This window comes from Syngnathus acus, chromosome 22, assembly GCF_901709675.1.
Source record: "Syngnathus acus chromosome 22, fSynAcu1.2, whole genome shotgun sequence".
Classification (NCBI taxonomy): Eukaryota; Metazoa; Chordata; class Actinopteri; order Syngnathiformes; family Syngnathidae; genus Syngnathus; species Syngnathus acus.
This window is the reverse complement of record NC_051106.1, coordinates 10,735,861-10,750,516: the sequence shown is the minus strand read 5'-3', so window position 1 is coordinate 10,750,516 and position 14,656 is coordinate 10,735,861. Positions and strand designations below refer to the sequence as shown.

The following is a 14,656-nucleotide window of genomic DNA, read 5'->3' as shown; positions in this document are numbered from 1 at the left end:
CTGATTTTCTTGAAGAAAGCGCTTCAGAAAATGGATGGATGAGTCACATATGAACATTCCTGTGTCCTATTGGAGTCTGTTTTTGAGTCATCGCTAGCCATATTGCACCATTTATCAGAAGGTGAGATGATCGGGGGAGATTTTCATTTTGGAAATGAAAATGAACCATCTGCACTCTGACGCCCTTCAGCCCATCAAATCAATCAATCCCTAAATGAGTACAATACAAGCCTTCCCATCCAGCTCGAGTGATTTTGCACGTACATATCTTCCGCTCCTCTGAATAATAAATGTCTGAATATTTTGTCCAGGAAATGCAAAGACCACTGACAAAGGTGACTGACGGTGGATACTCATGATCGCAAAAAGAGTGAAGTACGTATAACTTTGCAGCCATTGTCTTCACTAGTCTAGAAGCCTTTTACAGTAAGAATAGTTACGTACATCCATCACAGCAGGCCAGTCAACATGACTTAGTAGAGAGAACCACACAAGTTTTTATTCCAGTGGCAACAGGAAAGTGTCTTTGACATCCATGAGGGGCATTTTGGTGGACAGACAAAAAAAAGAGTGCAGCAATGCCAACACATGCACAGCCAGAAGAGCAGTACACAGTGTGTGTGTTAGTATGTAAAAAAAGAATAGCCTGGAGGAATTGAATTTATTTTCTTCTGACATCAGCAACTTCAGCCTGCCTTGAGCGCAGACGTCAGAAAGCTGAGTAAAAGGCAGGAAAGGGAAAGCCACGCCACTGACATCAAGCACAGGTTGTCACATTCTAGCATATCAGCCACTAATTACCCTTACGTCTACTTTGAATTCGTATCATCATCTAAAAATAGCCACATTTCCAGTGGAATTATTGCCCGGCGCTTCGTTGGTAGCTCAACTGTGCAATTCATCAAAGTTTACAAAAGCCGCAATTTCCGTTTCCAGTATGTCCATTTGCAATCATTTTGCGTGTTGCATACATGTAGAAATGTGCTTGACAGCCCACAGGGGGGCTGAAAGAAAAAAAGACCGCTTCCACAAATCAGCATCATCATCATCATCATCATCTCCAGTGTAAACATCTTGTAGCTTTCAGTCTTTGCCGCCAACAAGATTTGTAGTTACAGGCAGCAGCAGTCCATAAATAAGGGCAGAAAATCAGCTTCATTAACAGGACATTTAGGAACATCATCACCTTTCTCGCTGCCTCTTCATCCTCTTTGCACAACCTTTTCCATGAGATGGGGGAATGTGGCCATGTTCAAAATCAACCACTTCCAGTAGATTCAAGCTCATGCCAAACTGTCATCTTTTTTTTTCTGCTTAAAAAAACACGGAACGGGCTAAAAATGCTACACTTTCAGGCATTTTGCCAAAGTGCTTTGTGTATTTAGCTCCAATGAGCTTGCAGAAAAGCTTCCGTCCATCGTTCGACACCTCAACCACCGCCTTCACATTTGGATGTTTTCATTTCAAAATCCCATCATGTTTCTACTGCTAGTTGGTGCAAAAGCCGCAGTGTCGAAGGGGCGAGCGAGCGAGCGTTTGTTCGTTCGCTCGCTCGCTCGCTCGTTCGCTCGCTCGTATGATGGCTCCCAATCCCCCTGAATCGAGCGTTTGGCGGCTTGTCAAACTCCACCGTGGCGTGGCGTTGACTCGGACTGAGCCTCATTTGCAGAAGCCTTCCATTCCCCACTGTTTATTTTGCTACGCTCACGTCCCCCACCCTCCCATGTCTCTCTCTCTTTCTCCATTTCAGCACCCACTAAAACGACTGATGTGATGTTTCAGCATCAGCCTTTGAGATAAAAGGTCAACTCGGGAGCCATTGTGCAAATCCGGCTTCATCCAAAGTGGGAAGGCTGGACCGAAATGGACCGCGGTCGGAGTTCTCGTCTCGGACTCGACGGAATATTCCGTCTTGGCTTCAGACGCAGCCGTACTCGTACCACACAGTCTGGGGGTCGTTGTTGGGGTCAGGGGAAGCCGGTGTGCTTTTTGGCCCTTCCGCAGAGTCACATCTCACCCTCTCGCTAGCTTTGTCACCGGCGCGCTCCTCTCCGTGTTCCGAGGCAGGGTCCAGCGGAGCGGCGGGCGCGGCCCTCACGGGGCTTACCATGGCAACGGAAGATGACGAAGGAAGGCCCTCCTTCCTTCCTCTCTCCACACATCCGTCTGTCTGCAGCGTGAGAGAAGACGAATGGTGAACGGGCGAGTTGAGGAGGCCGCCGTGCCGATCGCTCGCCATACGGGCAGACAGCGGCCTCTCCCTTCCATTAGCCCCTGGCCTCCGGACCACGCCGTCCGACCGGTTCCCGTGAAAACCCTCCGGCCCGTCGGAGCGGAGCAAATCGGCAGAGGCCAGGCTGAATGTCCTGCTTAGGGTCACAGGTCGTCGGCCGGAGGCTTGCGAGGACGGCGTGACGCTTTGGCCCGGCCTCTGCGTGTTTGATGCGTGTACGGTGGGCGCCACGTAGCTGGTGGGGGTGGCCTGATCTCGGCCCCCGGGACCTGGGGAGGCTGGACTTCTGCTGAAGTATTCCGGCATAAAGTCTTCTCTGCTTCCCACCTAAATGAGAACATTTGAGCAGCTTAGTAAAGTCAAATGAATGCCATGGGAGTAGTCCTATTTAGAAGAAGTGCAAGATGTCACATAGCCTCGAGTGATTGTCACTTGGATCTGCTTCTCACCACAACCTTTTCCAACTGGACATCATGACAGCTTTTATGTTTGCTGAGACTGCGATTTGAGGCCGGCTCACAAATGCAGCTGGCCGGCCGGACGGAATGTAGCAGTTGATTTGCAGGCCTCAGAACAGATTCAACTTGTGTCAGCGAGTGCAATCATAAAAGTAGAGTGTGACAGCAAATTAAGCTTGCTCAGCTGAAAAGCAGAGATCTTCTGGGCAGGCAGCACTCTGAGCGCGGATAGCAGCAAGCGCTATATTCAAAGTACTCGCAACCGGTGTACCCAATGGAGTTCTTGCACCGAAGCACGCACCGACCGCGCCTTTTCCTCCACGGGAAAATCAAAACCACAACGTTTCCTTGTATCTTGCTGGTACGCGACACAAACTCTCCAAACATGATGGAATCGTCGATTATGAATCGGTTCCAGTAGGAATAAACCAACAATGCCACCAATGACGTACTTTGCATATTAATGCTTGACAGGATAGATAGATAGATAGATAGATAGATAGATAGATAGATAGATAGATAGATAGATAGATAGATAGATAGATAGATAGATAGATAGATAGATAGATAGATAGATAGATAGATAGATAGATAGATAGATAGCCAGACATGGACAGAGAGAGAAAAACAATGGTCAGCCATGCCAGCCAGCCATTGACTTCCTCAGCCACAAGAGGGCACCAGTGGTGAAAAGAACATTACAGCTGGCCTCCATCCATATACTCCTCATATTTGTTCTCTGTGGCTTTTCATTGGATTACAGGTTTGAAAACATACTTACAATTATGATATGGTCACTGTGCAAAGCAACTAGACGCAAGAGCGATGAATATATTTCTCACCCTTTGTGGTGGTGACGACTTCAGGGTGCTCTCTTGCAGAAACTGCTCCAACGTCACCATCTCACTTCCAGGAGAGGAAGGGCGAGCCCTACTCCTGATTCCGCCTCCACGCTGCGGTTGGGCCCTCTGGGGCGTGTCATCATATGGGAGAGTTGCGCTGCGTGACAACGTCTGCTGTGATTGGCTGAGGCCCCTGACGTCGTCGCTGGACAGGCTGGCTGACCGGAGGTGGCAGTCGGACGCATCTGAAGGACCGGAAAAAAGAAATAAAAATCCGTCAGTCACCGGCCCAACATCAAGTGCGACAACACAGTCGCTGGCTGGAACCTGCTTGAGGTCTGAATTGTTTAACAAACAATATTCGCTTACAGTCTCGAGTGTAAGAAGAACTTCACAATATATCCTTCCTTATAAAACCTTTTGGAAGAAAAGAAATGTTCACTACCTTTGCAGTTGACCGGTGAGTTGGAGCTGGAGGTGTGGTGGCTAAAGTCAGCTGATCCCATGGGACCACGTTGCCTCTCTTGGTCTTGGTCGCCTACAAAAGCACGGTCACAACTCTGGCCGCACTCGCGTTGGTGGTTCACTTGTGCTGTCCCACCTCTGGGCCTACAAGCGCTGCCTTGTCCCAGTTGAGCATTGAAGGCGCTGAGGGCAACCGAAGATGAATGATGGCTGGGGGTGGAACTACCAGCTCTGTGGCTCTGCGCTAGGCCTGAAAAACGCACGCACGCGCGCGCGCGCGCGGGGTTACTCACGGAGAGCAAATTGTTAGAACAAAGAAAGACAAACTTTTGGGGGGGGGGTTACAAATCACCTGGTCCGTCTTCTCCATTGACACTCTCACTGCTGCCTCCCGGTGTGTCGCAACCATACGCCCCTCGTCCTCGGTCGCTAACACCTGCTGACCAACGACAGGAGCGATCAGACCATGTCAGACTATTTCGAGTGTGCTCATGAACACGGCTCCAGCAACAAGAAGCAAAGCTTGGCAAGAAGGCAGGGATACCTACGTGTGTGTGTGTGTGTGTGTGTGTGTGACATTATTAGTTCAAGCAGACAATTGCAAATACACACAATGATTAGTTGCTAGCCTTGACGATTTTCAATGTATTTCTTAGCAAATGTTTAATGGAGTATAAGGAGTGTTACGGCGCAAGCAAGGCAAACCTGGGCAGTTCTCAGCGAAACAAATGACAAGGCAGATTGCATTTTATAATGCCAATTATCAGCACGCCAATGTTTTTACCCCAACCACGTGCCACATCTCAGAAGATACAGACAGTGATGAAAAGGACTATTTTTTGGAAGCTCCTAGTCATCTGAGAGCTTATCTGGGGCTAAAGCGGCTGGCTGGCTGGCTGGCTGGCATGTTGGTGTCTGTTAGTGGCCAGTTTAGCATAGAGCTGACAGCTAATAAGTTAGCAGGTGCCGCCGGTTGCTGTGGTAACATTTCTTGTGCTGACTGCATTCAAGACAAATGACTGCAGCAAGGAATTGTGACGCAAACACAACAGCGGCCCCATCCAATGACAAGTGAGCGCATTACCAACCGTGACCGCTCATTCCAAATGAATAATATTTATACAGATACAAAAACATTGAAGGGCAGGGCAGGCGGGCAAGCTTGCTGTGCTGTGCTGTGGAAACAGGTGACGCACGCAGACACACACACACAGACACATGACTTACTAGTATTACTGGCTGGCCATAAGTGCAACTTTGGTGGGTGCTTTCTTTATGTGATTAAAACAAATCATGCCAGTTGGTGTTCATGAAATTTGTAAGTCTTTGTGTGGAAATGCTGAAAGTCAATGACTGATGATGATGATGACGACGATGACGTTTGCGGTATGAAAAGACCAAGATGAGGGTGTTAGAACACTCCATTGGCACAAATGGACCGGCTAGTGACGACGTCTGCTGTGACGTCAGTGGACGACCAGAACCGAAGTCGTTTGCTGCGAGAGAGGGGGGGGTGCGGGGAGGGGGACGGAAGAAGTTTGTCTTGGCTTTTACTGCGGAAAAAACAAAAGCGTTTTGGGCCAGGAAGAGCTGAGGGGTAAGAAAATGGAGAGACACAAAGAGAGAGAGAGAGAGAGAGAGAGATGGAGACAAGAGAGAAAAAACCATGATGTGAGTACATGAAAAGAAAAATGTTGATCCTGTTAGAACTTAATGAGATGGCATGCATCGGAATAACACAGATCATGAAATGCCAGCCCACGCATGCACGCACGCACGCACGCACGCACCAAAGTATTCAATGGAAACAAAGGTTCTATAAACTTGCCACTGCTCACGAAAGATGAACAATGCTATGACGGATGGATGAGTTCAACTAAACACCTGCCAACAGTGTGTGAAAGGTCAACCAAATACATACCTAGTCATGACTTAGAGTATGTGTTGGACATACGTACATACTATATCCATAACATGGTAAAAAACAACAACAACAACAACAACAACAACAACCCTACCTCGGCCGATGGGCGTCAATGCTGGACTCTGGGGAGCCAGGCTTGGGCTGTTGCCATGGTTCTGATGCTTATTGTGGGTGTGGCCATTGTCACTTGCTGTCCTCTGAGGGCCCAGAGGTGGGCTTTCTGGCGGCAGCAAAGGAGGGGGGGAAGGTAGGGGGATGTCAGGGGCACCCTTGGCCCATTCTCGCTCTTCCTTGTCTCGCTCCCTGCTGCTCTCCTTCCTCGGTTTGATGAGTTTGGCAAAAGCCTTGGCGCCAGACCACTGACTCCTCCTGACAACAACAAACCAAAGCATACAACCTTACAGCTGTACAGGTTCTTCTCATAGCTTCAACTGGTTTTGCCAGGGCACATATTGACAAGCTCGTTGGAAAAATAGGTGTTCTTTTGCAGTTCAAATCCTACTCGATAACTTTGATTGGCAAGGTGGCAGGATGGAGAGAAAGTGGCCGGCCCCTTGTCGTCACTTAAGGCCCTTTTTACCAATCTATTTTTAGAGTCCATCTTTTTGTCTGGTCATGACATCAGTAAAAAAACAGCAGCACTTACTTCTTTGGTGTAGGGTCATAGAACTTGTATTGGTCCATGATCTTTTCTTCTAGTTTCTCTTTCTGACGTCGAAGAGCGTTCAGTTTATCACTAATAGAGTCAGAAGGAAAGAAAGGAGACATTCTTTTTGGTTTTGTTTTGTTTTTGCAAACAATGTCGAAAAGGCTTCTCACTACACTGTAGAGTGTTGTTCCCTCTAAAACGCATGGGTGTCAACGCATGTGTGTGGTTACATGTAGAGCTTCTGCTCCTGATGATAGAGCTCTTTGCTCTCCATGCTTCTCTCCAGCAAAGTGTGGTTTTGCTGACTCAGAAGGTTGATCTGACTCAGGAGGTGATGATTCTCTTCTTCTAGGTTCCCTTTAAGGCGACTCAGAAGCTGGATGCAAACGCATGCATTCAAGACTTGGCAAAAGACTCTCTCCTAATTACAAGAACTTTTTTATTTGATTTTTTTACCTCACAGTGGTTGTCCAATTTGGTCATAGTGAGGTCCAGGCCCCGGTGTTGCTCCATAAGCGAGTCGTAGCGTGCCGTCCATCGATTGACTTCCAGCTGGGCGCTGCTAAATGAGCTCTTGAGTTCATTCATCTGCTGCTGTAGCGCACTGCACTGCTGGCTTTGCTGGGAGTTGCTGTGTGACATCCTACACATACATAAGAACTAATGAATGGTGTAAACTGTCCTGGTCACCTCCTCCACTTTTTTCTAGCCGCATTGAAGGCAGCAATCTGTCTGCCGCAGGGCAGGGCAGGGCAGGGCATTCACTCAGCCTGCCACAAAATATGAATGAGGTTTCTTTCTTTCTTTTTTTTTTTTAACTTGTATAAAGGTTAAGAATGTTGTTCTATTTGCCAAAATGTTTTGAAATCAAAGAAACTCAATTCCAAACTATTTCCCAGATGCGCTCTTTGTACTCATAAATGTGTGAGCGGCAGGCAGCATGTACCTACCTGTCCACTTCGGCTTTGAGTTGAAGGTTCTCCTGCTGCAGTAGGTGATTTTTCTGGTGCTCTTGGTTTAGCTCCTCCCTGTCCTTCTGACTCCGCCCTTCTAATTCATCCCATTTCTCTTTCTGCTGCAACAAAGTACAATATCTGCAAAGAGAAATCAAATAGAGATTTGTTTGTTGTTTTTTTACAATGAACCATGGACCAGCACAAAAGGTGCTGGCAAACGCATAAGCAACGTACGCACTTGCTGTGCATTGTTCTGTGCTCGCTTTCCAGCGTCCTCTGCTTGATTTTCAGAGCAGCGTGTTGACTGATGAGCTGCTCGTACTCGTGCGCTTGCCTTTCGTGAACACTCAGCAAGCGCTCGTGGTCATTGAGAACGCTTTCTCGCCCTCGCCACGCCTCCTCTCGCTGTCTTTGCCACGACTCCACCTCATTCTCCAAGGCGCCGACTTGGCCTTGCAACACGGCATTTTGAGCCATCAGAGATGCACTCTGGGAAGACAGCGTCGACTTTTCCACCTAGGGGGCAGGGCAGGGCAGGGCAGGGCAGGGCAGGGCAGGGCAGGGCAGGGCAGGGCAGGAAGAGCCATGACACCAACGCTCTGCAGTGGCTCGCTCAAATGCAACATACAAGCGTACATTTTATGCTGTGTTATCCTCAAGCGGATTTGTTTGGTCTGTGAGAGACAAATGGATCTTTGGCCATTGAAAGATGCCAAGGCCTGCATTCTCCAAATGTCCCAAAACTAATGCTCTTAGCAGCATCGCTGAAAAAGCGATCAAAACAAGCCATTTGCTGTCACGCTCAAAGTGACGACGGTGTTGTCAGTGAAGACGACGCGTGTACCTGAAGTTGCGCCGTCTGAGTGTGCAGAGCTGAATTCTGCTCCTGCAGCATTGTGGTGTGTCGTTGCAGCGTCGCCATCTGGTTGTTAAGCGAACTGTTCTGGCTCTCCATTTGTTTAAGCTGCTCCTTCAACAAAGTGCTCTGAGTCTCAAGTGAGGCATTCTAGGCAAAATAGCAAGACACTCAGAAAATGATAGAATTTGGGAGCAATGAGGTGACCGCGAAGAACAAGCATCAATGACACAATAGGAATTCGTCAAACAAACCAAAAGATCCTTCTTACAGTCTTCTCGATGCCAATGAGGTGATCTTTGATCCGGAGCAGCTCGGCAGTGGCCGAGTCCCTCCGCCCATCTCCTTCTGAGCACCCAGGCGACTTGTGCTTTTTGTCTCTCTCCTGTTCCTGACGCAAGGTAGATGCGTTCTCCAAAGCCTGAAGCAAAATGAAAATCAAACAATTGCTACCTGTGTCTTACACAGCGCCACCTTCATCCTGATTTAGGGCAAAATTCTTTTTTCTTCTTTCGACTCACAGTAGCCAGCTGGCTCCGAAGTGTGGCATTGTGCGTGTTGCTTTCCTCCACTTTCTTCTCCAGAGCGCCGATTTTGCCCTCTTTAATCCTCATTGCCTGTTGGACCGTTTCCTCCAGTCGGGATTCAAGCAGCTTGTATTTGCTGACACGCACAAGAGCACAGGTCAAGTCGGCTGAATCGGAGAAGGTGAGCGAGCCAGCGTACGTTTGGTAGGGTATGTATGTTGCAACCTGTCTTCCAGCACGTGCTCCCGCTGCAGTAGTCTTTCTCGGTTGAGTCCGACCTTCTCCAGTTCTTCGTTGAGTCTTTCCAATTCGACGCTGTGCTGCTGGACTCTCAACTTCTCCGACACCAACTCCTACACGGGGGAGAGTGACGTCAGGCACGCTCGCTCGCTCGCTCGCACGCACGCTCGCTCGCACGCACGCACGCACGCTCGCTCGCACGCTCGCACGCACGCACGCGCGCTCGCTCGCACGCACGCTCGCTCGCACGCACGCTCGCTCGCACGCACGCTCGCTCGCACGCACGCACGCACGCACGCTCCCACGTCCCCGTTCTTCTCATCATTTCAATTGGTCTTACCTCTCTCAGCGCAAGCAAAGTCCTCTTGTCAATGGTGGCCTGTTTGTGCAGCTCCTTGTTTTCCCTCTCCAAGTCTTTGGCCTTGAGCGCCACCTCCTTTAGCAAATGAACTTCCTTCCTTATCTCGCCACTGTCCTTTTGTGCGGCAGCCAACTGAGTGGCCTTCTCTTCCAGCTCCGCCTCCTTAGCTTCCAGTAGCATTCTGTTCCTCCAAGTCTCTTTCTCCAGGTGCTTCCTTCCCTTCTCAGACTGTTCCAGGTCCAATAGGATCTTCCTTCTCTCCTGGTCACCCTCCTCTCTCCTCCTCTGCTCTTGCCTGAGACCTTCGACTTCCTTCCTCAGCTCTTGGTGCCGACTCAATGTTTCCCGTTTCTCTCTCTCCGTTTCTTCCTTTTCCTCTTGAAGCTTCTCCATGTGGCCCTGGAAGCGATGCTTCTCTTGGTTGAGTGCGGTGACGTTGGCTTCCAGCCTGTCTGCTCTTTTCCTCTCCGCTTGCAGCTCCCCTCCGACCTCCTCCAATCGCCTCTGCAGCTCTCGCGTCTCCTTCTGCACCTCACGTTCTTCTTGTTGCTTTGTGAGGAGCGAGGAGCGCAGGTTTTCCACAGAGCAGCGGAGGTCCAAGTTGTCCTTTGTGAGGAGGCCATTTTCAGCTTCCTGTTTCTTGAGTCGCTGGAGCCCTTGCTGAGCTTCTTCTGCCTCCCGTTTCATTCCGTGCACCTCCTGCTCCAGGGAGGACACTTGCTTCTCGAGAAACTCTGACCTCTCGCTGCAAGCGCGCAGAGATGTCACCTGAAGAGCCAAACATTGATCATCCGTTTTCTTGGGGAATCATGGATGAAGCGGGCCTGACTTGGGGAATCAAATCATCTCTTACCTCTCTGTTGAGAGCATCCCTGTTTCTCTCCACCTTGGCCATCTCCCTTTCGACGTCACTGCATCTTTCTGCCCTTTCCCTCAGCCTGTCCAGCTCTTCTTTGGAAAGCACAAGTTGCGTTTCCATACTGGCTAAGCGGGCGCTGGTACGGGTCATGCCTTGGTGCAGAAGGCGATTTTCTGCTTCCACCTCCCGGACTCTGGTTTCACTGTGAGACTGAGCCCGCTCACGAAGCGACACCATAGCGTCGGAAAGATGCCGCTTCTCGCTCTCCAACTGGGAAATCTTTGGAGCAAGAAAACGCCAATGTTGATTCTGGTGTGCTTGTGCCCCATCCGCCAGCATGGCGGAGGACAACTGCTTCGGAGTGTGTTCCCACAATTTACCTGCCTATCTTTGTCGGCTCGGAGAGCATGTATTCCTCTTTCCAAATGTTGCTTTTCCTTTAATAATTCCTCTCCGAGGGACTCCATGTCTTGGTTGGTCATTTTCTCCTGGTCCAGCAAGCCCTGCAGACGCTCCAACTAAGAGAGAGAGAGAGAGAGAGAGAGAGACAAAATGCAGAATCCAAATCAAACGGGGACAAGGGGAGCAGCTGATCTTGGCACTCGTTCTATTTTCAGTATTTTTGGACCTTTTTACTGAGGCCCTGGTTCTCCCGGTCCAGCTCTTGGCTATGGAGCTGCTTTTCTTGCAGGTGGTGATTGTCCTCTTTGAGTCTCTCAATGGAGGCCTGCAGCTCCCTGTTCTCTTTCTCCAGCTTCAAAACACGACTGGAGACGCACTCATTGAGCTCGTGGACAAAGGATTTCCGAGCTGCGTCAGAAAATGGAAGAAGCCAGAGTTGGTGGAAAAGTTGAACGCAAGATGAGCTGGGCTTCGCTGGGCTTCGCTGGGCTTCTCTTACTCTCCGAGTTTGAATTGTCTTGGTTTTTGGTGAGCTGTTCCAGTTCCCATCCCAGATGAGCCGATTCGTTCATGCTCTGTTTCTGGCCAATCTCCAGAAGCATGTTCTCCTCCAGCAGCTCCTCCAGGCGTTGCCGCTCGCTGTCCCTCTCCTGCACAGGCAAACAATGGCAACTTTTAGGACCACTTGTCGGTTCCAATACCAGCAGGATGTTGGCTCAGACGTCGTCCAGGAGGTTGAGCAAGCTCAATCGTCCGAACGTTGTCGGATATACGCAATGCTGCTGGTACCATTTCCAAGTCATTGATTTTAGCTCGTAGCAGCAGGTTGTCCTTCTCCATAGCGTGAACTTTCTCACAACGCCCTCGAGAGACTGATAGTTGCTCCTCTAGCAAAACCTTTGTTTCCAGAAGTGTCAGGTTGTCTTCACGGAGCTCCTGAAATCCACACACGGTATAGATGACATACGAGTCCATGAAAGTTGTTTGACATATTTTCATAGACTTGTGTTAAACACTGTTGCATGTGAAGGACTGTTTGGGAATTGTTCCTTTTCATCAACTGTGTGTGTAGATAGATACGGCGCAAAACAAACCAAACACAATAGCAGAACTAGAAAAGAAAGGCTCACACACAATAAAGACATGGATGGATGGATGGATGGATGGATGGATGGATGGATGGATGGATGGATGGATGGATGGATGTTTTTTTGTGCTCACCTCCATTCTGGTCTTGTAGAAGTGAACATCATTGAGCTTCTCTTTACACCGGATCAACTCGGTATCTAGTCGTTCCACCCGGGCCGCTTTCTCCCTCAAGGCGTCGACCTCGTCCCGATACGCTCGTACGGAGCGAGCCTCACAAGACAGTGACTGGTTCTGAACCAAACGCAAACACATACTGCAGGAGGCCATCTTTGAGAGTATGATGTCGGCGACATTGTTCACGCATGATTTGGATGATGATGATGAGGCAGGCATAGAGAAGTGAAGCTGACCTCTTGTTTAAGTCTCTGAAGCTCCTGCTCCAGATGCTCCACCTCGTGCTTGGAATCCATCAACTGCTCAGTCTTCTCTTCCCTGCACACAGAGCGAGCGTCGGTTGCATTCACGTCGTAGCCGGTGCCTCGCGCACGCTGAGCACCAAAGCCGACTCACAGCTCTTGTCGATATCTGCGAAGCTTGGCCTTGGTGTCGGCGAGCTCGACAGATAAATGCTGTTTCTCCTCTTTGGTGAGACTGGCCACGGGCAAGGCTGCTCCTCTGTTGTTCACTAACACGCCTCCGGAAACTTGGCCTGCACTGCCTATTGGTCCTTCCTGGGGATGCAGGCCGGACAAGTAGTCCCTCTCTTGGGTAAGATCCACATTGACCTAGAAGGGTTGAAATCAATTCTCTTTATAGCCAACCTACTGTATATCCAAAGAATCCAATGAAATGTTGTTGCATATCTGCTTTGATGCATTTCCCCTGCAGGTTTTGGCACACTTTTTCGCCACTTTGCCCCGTCATCCACACAGGCCTGGAGATTGTTTTGCCTTCATTTGTTTTGTTACCTCATTGGCCTTGTCTCTCTGCGCTATCACTTGTTGTAGAGACGTTGCCATGCTGCGTGACAATGGTTCGAGCTCTTCCTGTGCAAGCCCTGCTCCTTCCTCCAGCCATGAAAGATCAAGAACATTCTGCTGGTTGTGGGTCACCTGCAAACAGACAGACAGATACTTGGATTTGGTCCTACTTGGATTTTTTTCGACTATGCCTTCACCGACCTCCTGGATGTGCGAGACGATGGCAGCCTGGGTCTGAATGTCCAGCAATTTGATTCTTTCAATCATCTCCTCCTTACGCTCACACTAGACACAAACACTTCAATTGTTAGAAAGAAACACATTGAATTGTAAGCTGGGGGGGGGGGGGGGGGTTCTTTTAAATCAGCAGAAGAAAAATCAGGGCTGGTTTGTTTTTAGCTGTGGCCAGCCTCAGTTGAGCAAAAAGCTATTCATCACATCAACAAGAAAGCCCTTCCTGTCTTCCTGTTCACTCCCTTCTTCCAGCTTTTCTTTTTCCTGTAACCAGTCAGACCAGACCAGACCAGACCAGGTGGGAAGGAGAAAACAATTGGTTTGGACGGACAATAGCAAAGCAACTGTGGAGACTGAAAAGTGTTTGGTGGGTGAAGAGTCATGGAAGCGGACTCTGCTACGTGTAAAAGTTCCACAAAGAAAAAAAGATGAATTGTGATTTATATATATATTTGCCACTTCAGAGTAGAAAAGTATCCACCGTGAGTCTCGCTGGGTATCTCATTAGCAGCGTCAGCAATCGGCTCTGCTCAGACATGAAAAACTAAACAGACACTAATACTCTTCCTGGGAGAGACTGCTTGTCTGGGCGTGTATGTGGGTGCGTGGCTGCCTGCCTGCCTGCCTGCCTGCGTGGCTGCCTGCGTGGCTGCCTGCGTGGCTGCCTGCCTGCGTGCGTGCCTGCGTGCGTGCCTGCGTGCGTGCCTGCGTGCGTGCCTGCGTGCGTTACCTGGACAGCACAGCCAAGTATCAACAGTAAAATTCTTTTCAGTTCCTCCATGCTCTTTGCTGGGGGGTGGACAAAAAAAAAAGTTGGACTTTTGGAAAACAGCATCCTCACCATTAAGGAAATGAAATGTAAACATTTATCAATTCAATATGAAAAGCGTGTGTGTGTGTGTGTGCATGCGTGGGCAACCTGATAAGGGATCTCTGGCAATGGAGAGAATATTTGGAAGAGGCATCACTATCAGCTGCTGAAGGTTATCCTGGAACAGAGGAGTCGAGAAAAGATACTAATATGATTATGGAAGAAATGGATGCCGTACATCCATCCATCCATAGCATCATACTAACAGCAGCCAGAAAATTATGAACACTTGCACAATGCGCCAGCGCTCAAAATCACTTTTGTCAATTGAGTCATTGGATAGTATTTTCAAGTTCCAAAAAATAGGTGGATGTCTGAAAGTCATCTATGATGGCATCACCTTACGGGCCTGTTTGAAGTGACACAAGGTGCGGTGCGGTCTGGCGCAGTGAAGGCTCAGAGGCATCACAATACTTGCAGGTACAATTTCACTGTCCTTAAGACTCGGAGGTAACTTGATAGTCGAGTGTGAATAAAACATGCGAGCTGATCACCAGCTGCTCTTGGAGCTTGAGCTACAATTAACATTTAAACATACAAGTCACATTCGAGCTTGGCAGAAAATGTTCACTTCCAACCAGCACGGTCTCAATCATGTTTCTTTAATCCAAATCATTTACTGGACTGTTCAGTGAATAAATATTGATTCATCATTCTGGTCGTTTCCAGTTTTACACAAATAAAAGCAAAACTAAATGTAATGTGATCTT

General features: G+C 49.0%; 2 protein-coding genes across 6 annotated transcripts in view; both read right to left on the bottom strand.

The window, feature by feature from the left end:
- Nucleotides 1–473: 473 nt before the first annotated feature.
- The window catches only part of ccdc88c (coiled-coil domain containing 88C), an 18,838-nt gene continuing 4,655 nt past the window's right edge, over nt 474–14,656 (bottom strand). The window contains exons 4-31 of one of the 5 annotated variants that reach the window (XM_037241517.1): nt 13,995–14,064; nt 13,806–13,864; nt 13,043–13,126; nt 12,830–12,973; nt 12,432–12,646; nt 12,272–12,353; nt 11,994–12,152; nt 11,562–11,708; nt 11,272–11,422; nt 10,999–11,180; nt 10,751–10,888; nt 10,365–10,649; nt 9,491–10,279; nt 9,136–9,263; nt 8,905–9,046; nt 8,655–8,804; nt 8,372–8,533; nt 7,766–8,043; nt 7,522–7,665; nt 7,028–7,214; nt 6,802–6,947; nt 6,569–6,658; nt 6,017–6,291; nt 4,351–4,437; nt 4,135–4,248; nt 3,979–4,071; nt 3,534–3,778; nt 474–2,560 (exon numbers count right to left, since the gene is read on the bottom strand). In XM_037241517.1, the coding sequence (XP_037097412.1) occupies nt 1,919–2,560; nt 3,534–3,778; nt 3,979–4,071; nt 4,135–4,248; nt 4,351–4,437; nt 6,017–6,291; nt 6,569–6,658; nt 6,802–6,947; nt 7,028–7,214; nt 7,522–7,665; nt 7,766–8,043; nt 8,372–8,533; nt 8,655–8,804; nt 8,905–9,046; nt 9,136–9,263; nt 9,491–10,279; nt 10,365–10,649; nt 10,751–10,888; nt 10,999–11,180; nt 11,272–11,422; nt 11,562–11,708; nt 11,994–12,152; nt 12,272–12,353; nt 12,432–12,646; nt 12,830–12,973; nt 13,043–13,126; nt 13,806–13,864; nt 13,995–14,064 (5,388 nt within the window). In that variant the 3' untranslated portion in view covers nt 474–1,918. Of the gene's footprint in view, nt 2,561–3,533; nt 3,779–3,978; nt 4,072–4,134; nt 4,249–4,350; nt 4,438–5,225; nt 5,589–5,631; nt 5,883–6,016; nt 6,292–6,568; nt 6,659–6,801; nt 6,948–7,027; nt 7,215–7,521; nt 7,666–7,765; nt 8,044–8,371; nt 8,534–8,654; nt 8,805–8,904; nt 9,047–9,135; nt 9,264–9,490; nt 10,280–10,364; nt 10,650–10,750; nt 10,889–10,998; nt 11,181–11,271; nt 11,423–11,561; nt 11,709–11,993; nt 12,153–12,271; nt 12,354–12,431; nt 12,647–12,829; nt 12,974–13,042; nt 13,127–13,805; nt 13,865–13,994; nt 14,065–14,656 lie in introns of those variants that run through there. The other 4 variants (XM_037241518.1, XR_005096257.1, XR_005096256.1 and 1 more) reach the window with 4 other exon arrangements.
- Nucleotides 13,751–14,656, bottom strand: part of mpp5a (membrane protein, palmitoylated 5a (MAGUK p55 subfamily member 5)) — a 15,242-nt gene continuing 14,336 nt past the window's right edge. Inside the window, exon 18 of the mRNA XM_037241527.1 lies at nt 13,751–13,768. The gene's annotated coding sequence lies outside the window, so the exon portion shown is untranslated. The remainder of the gene's footprint in view (nt 13,769–14,656) is intronic.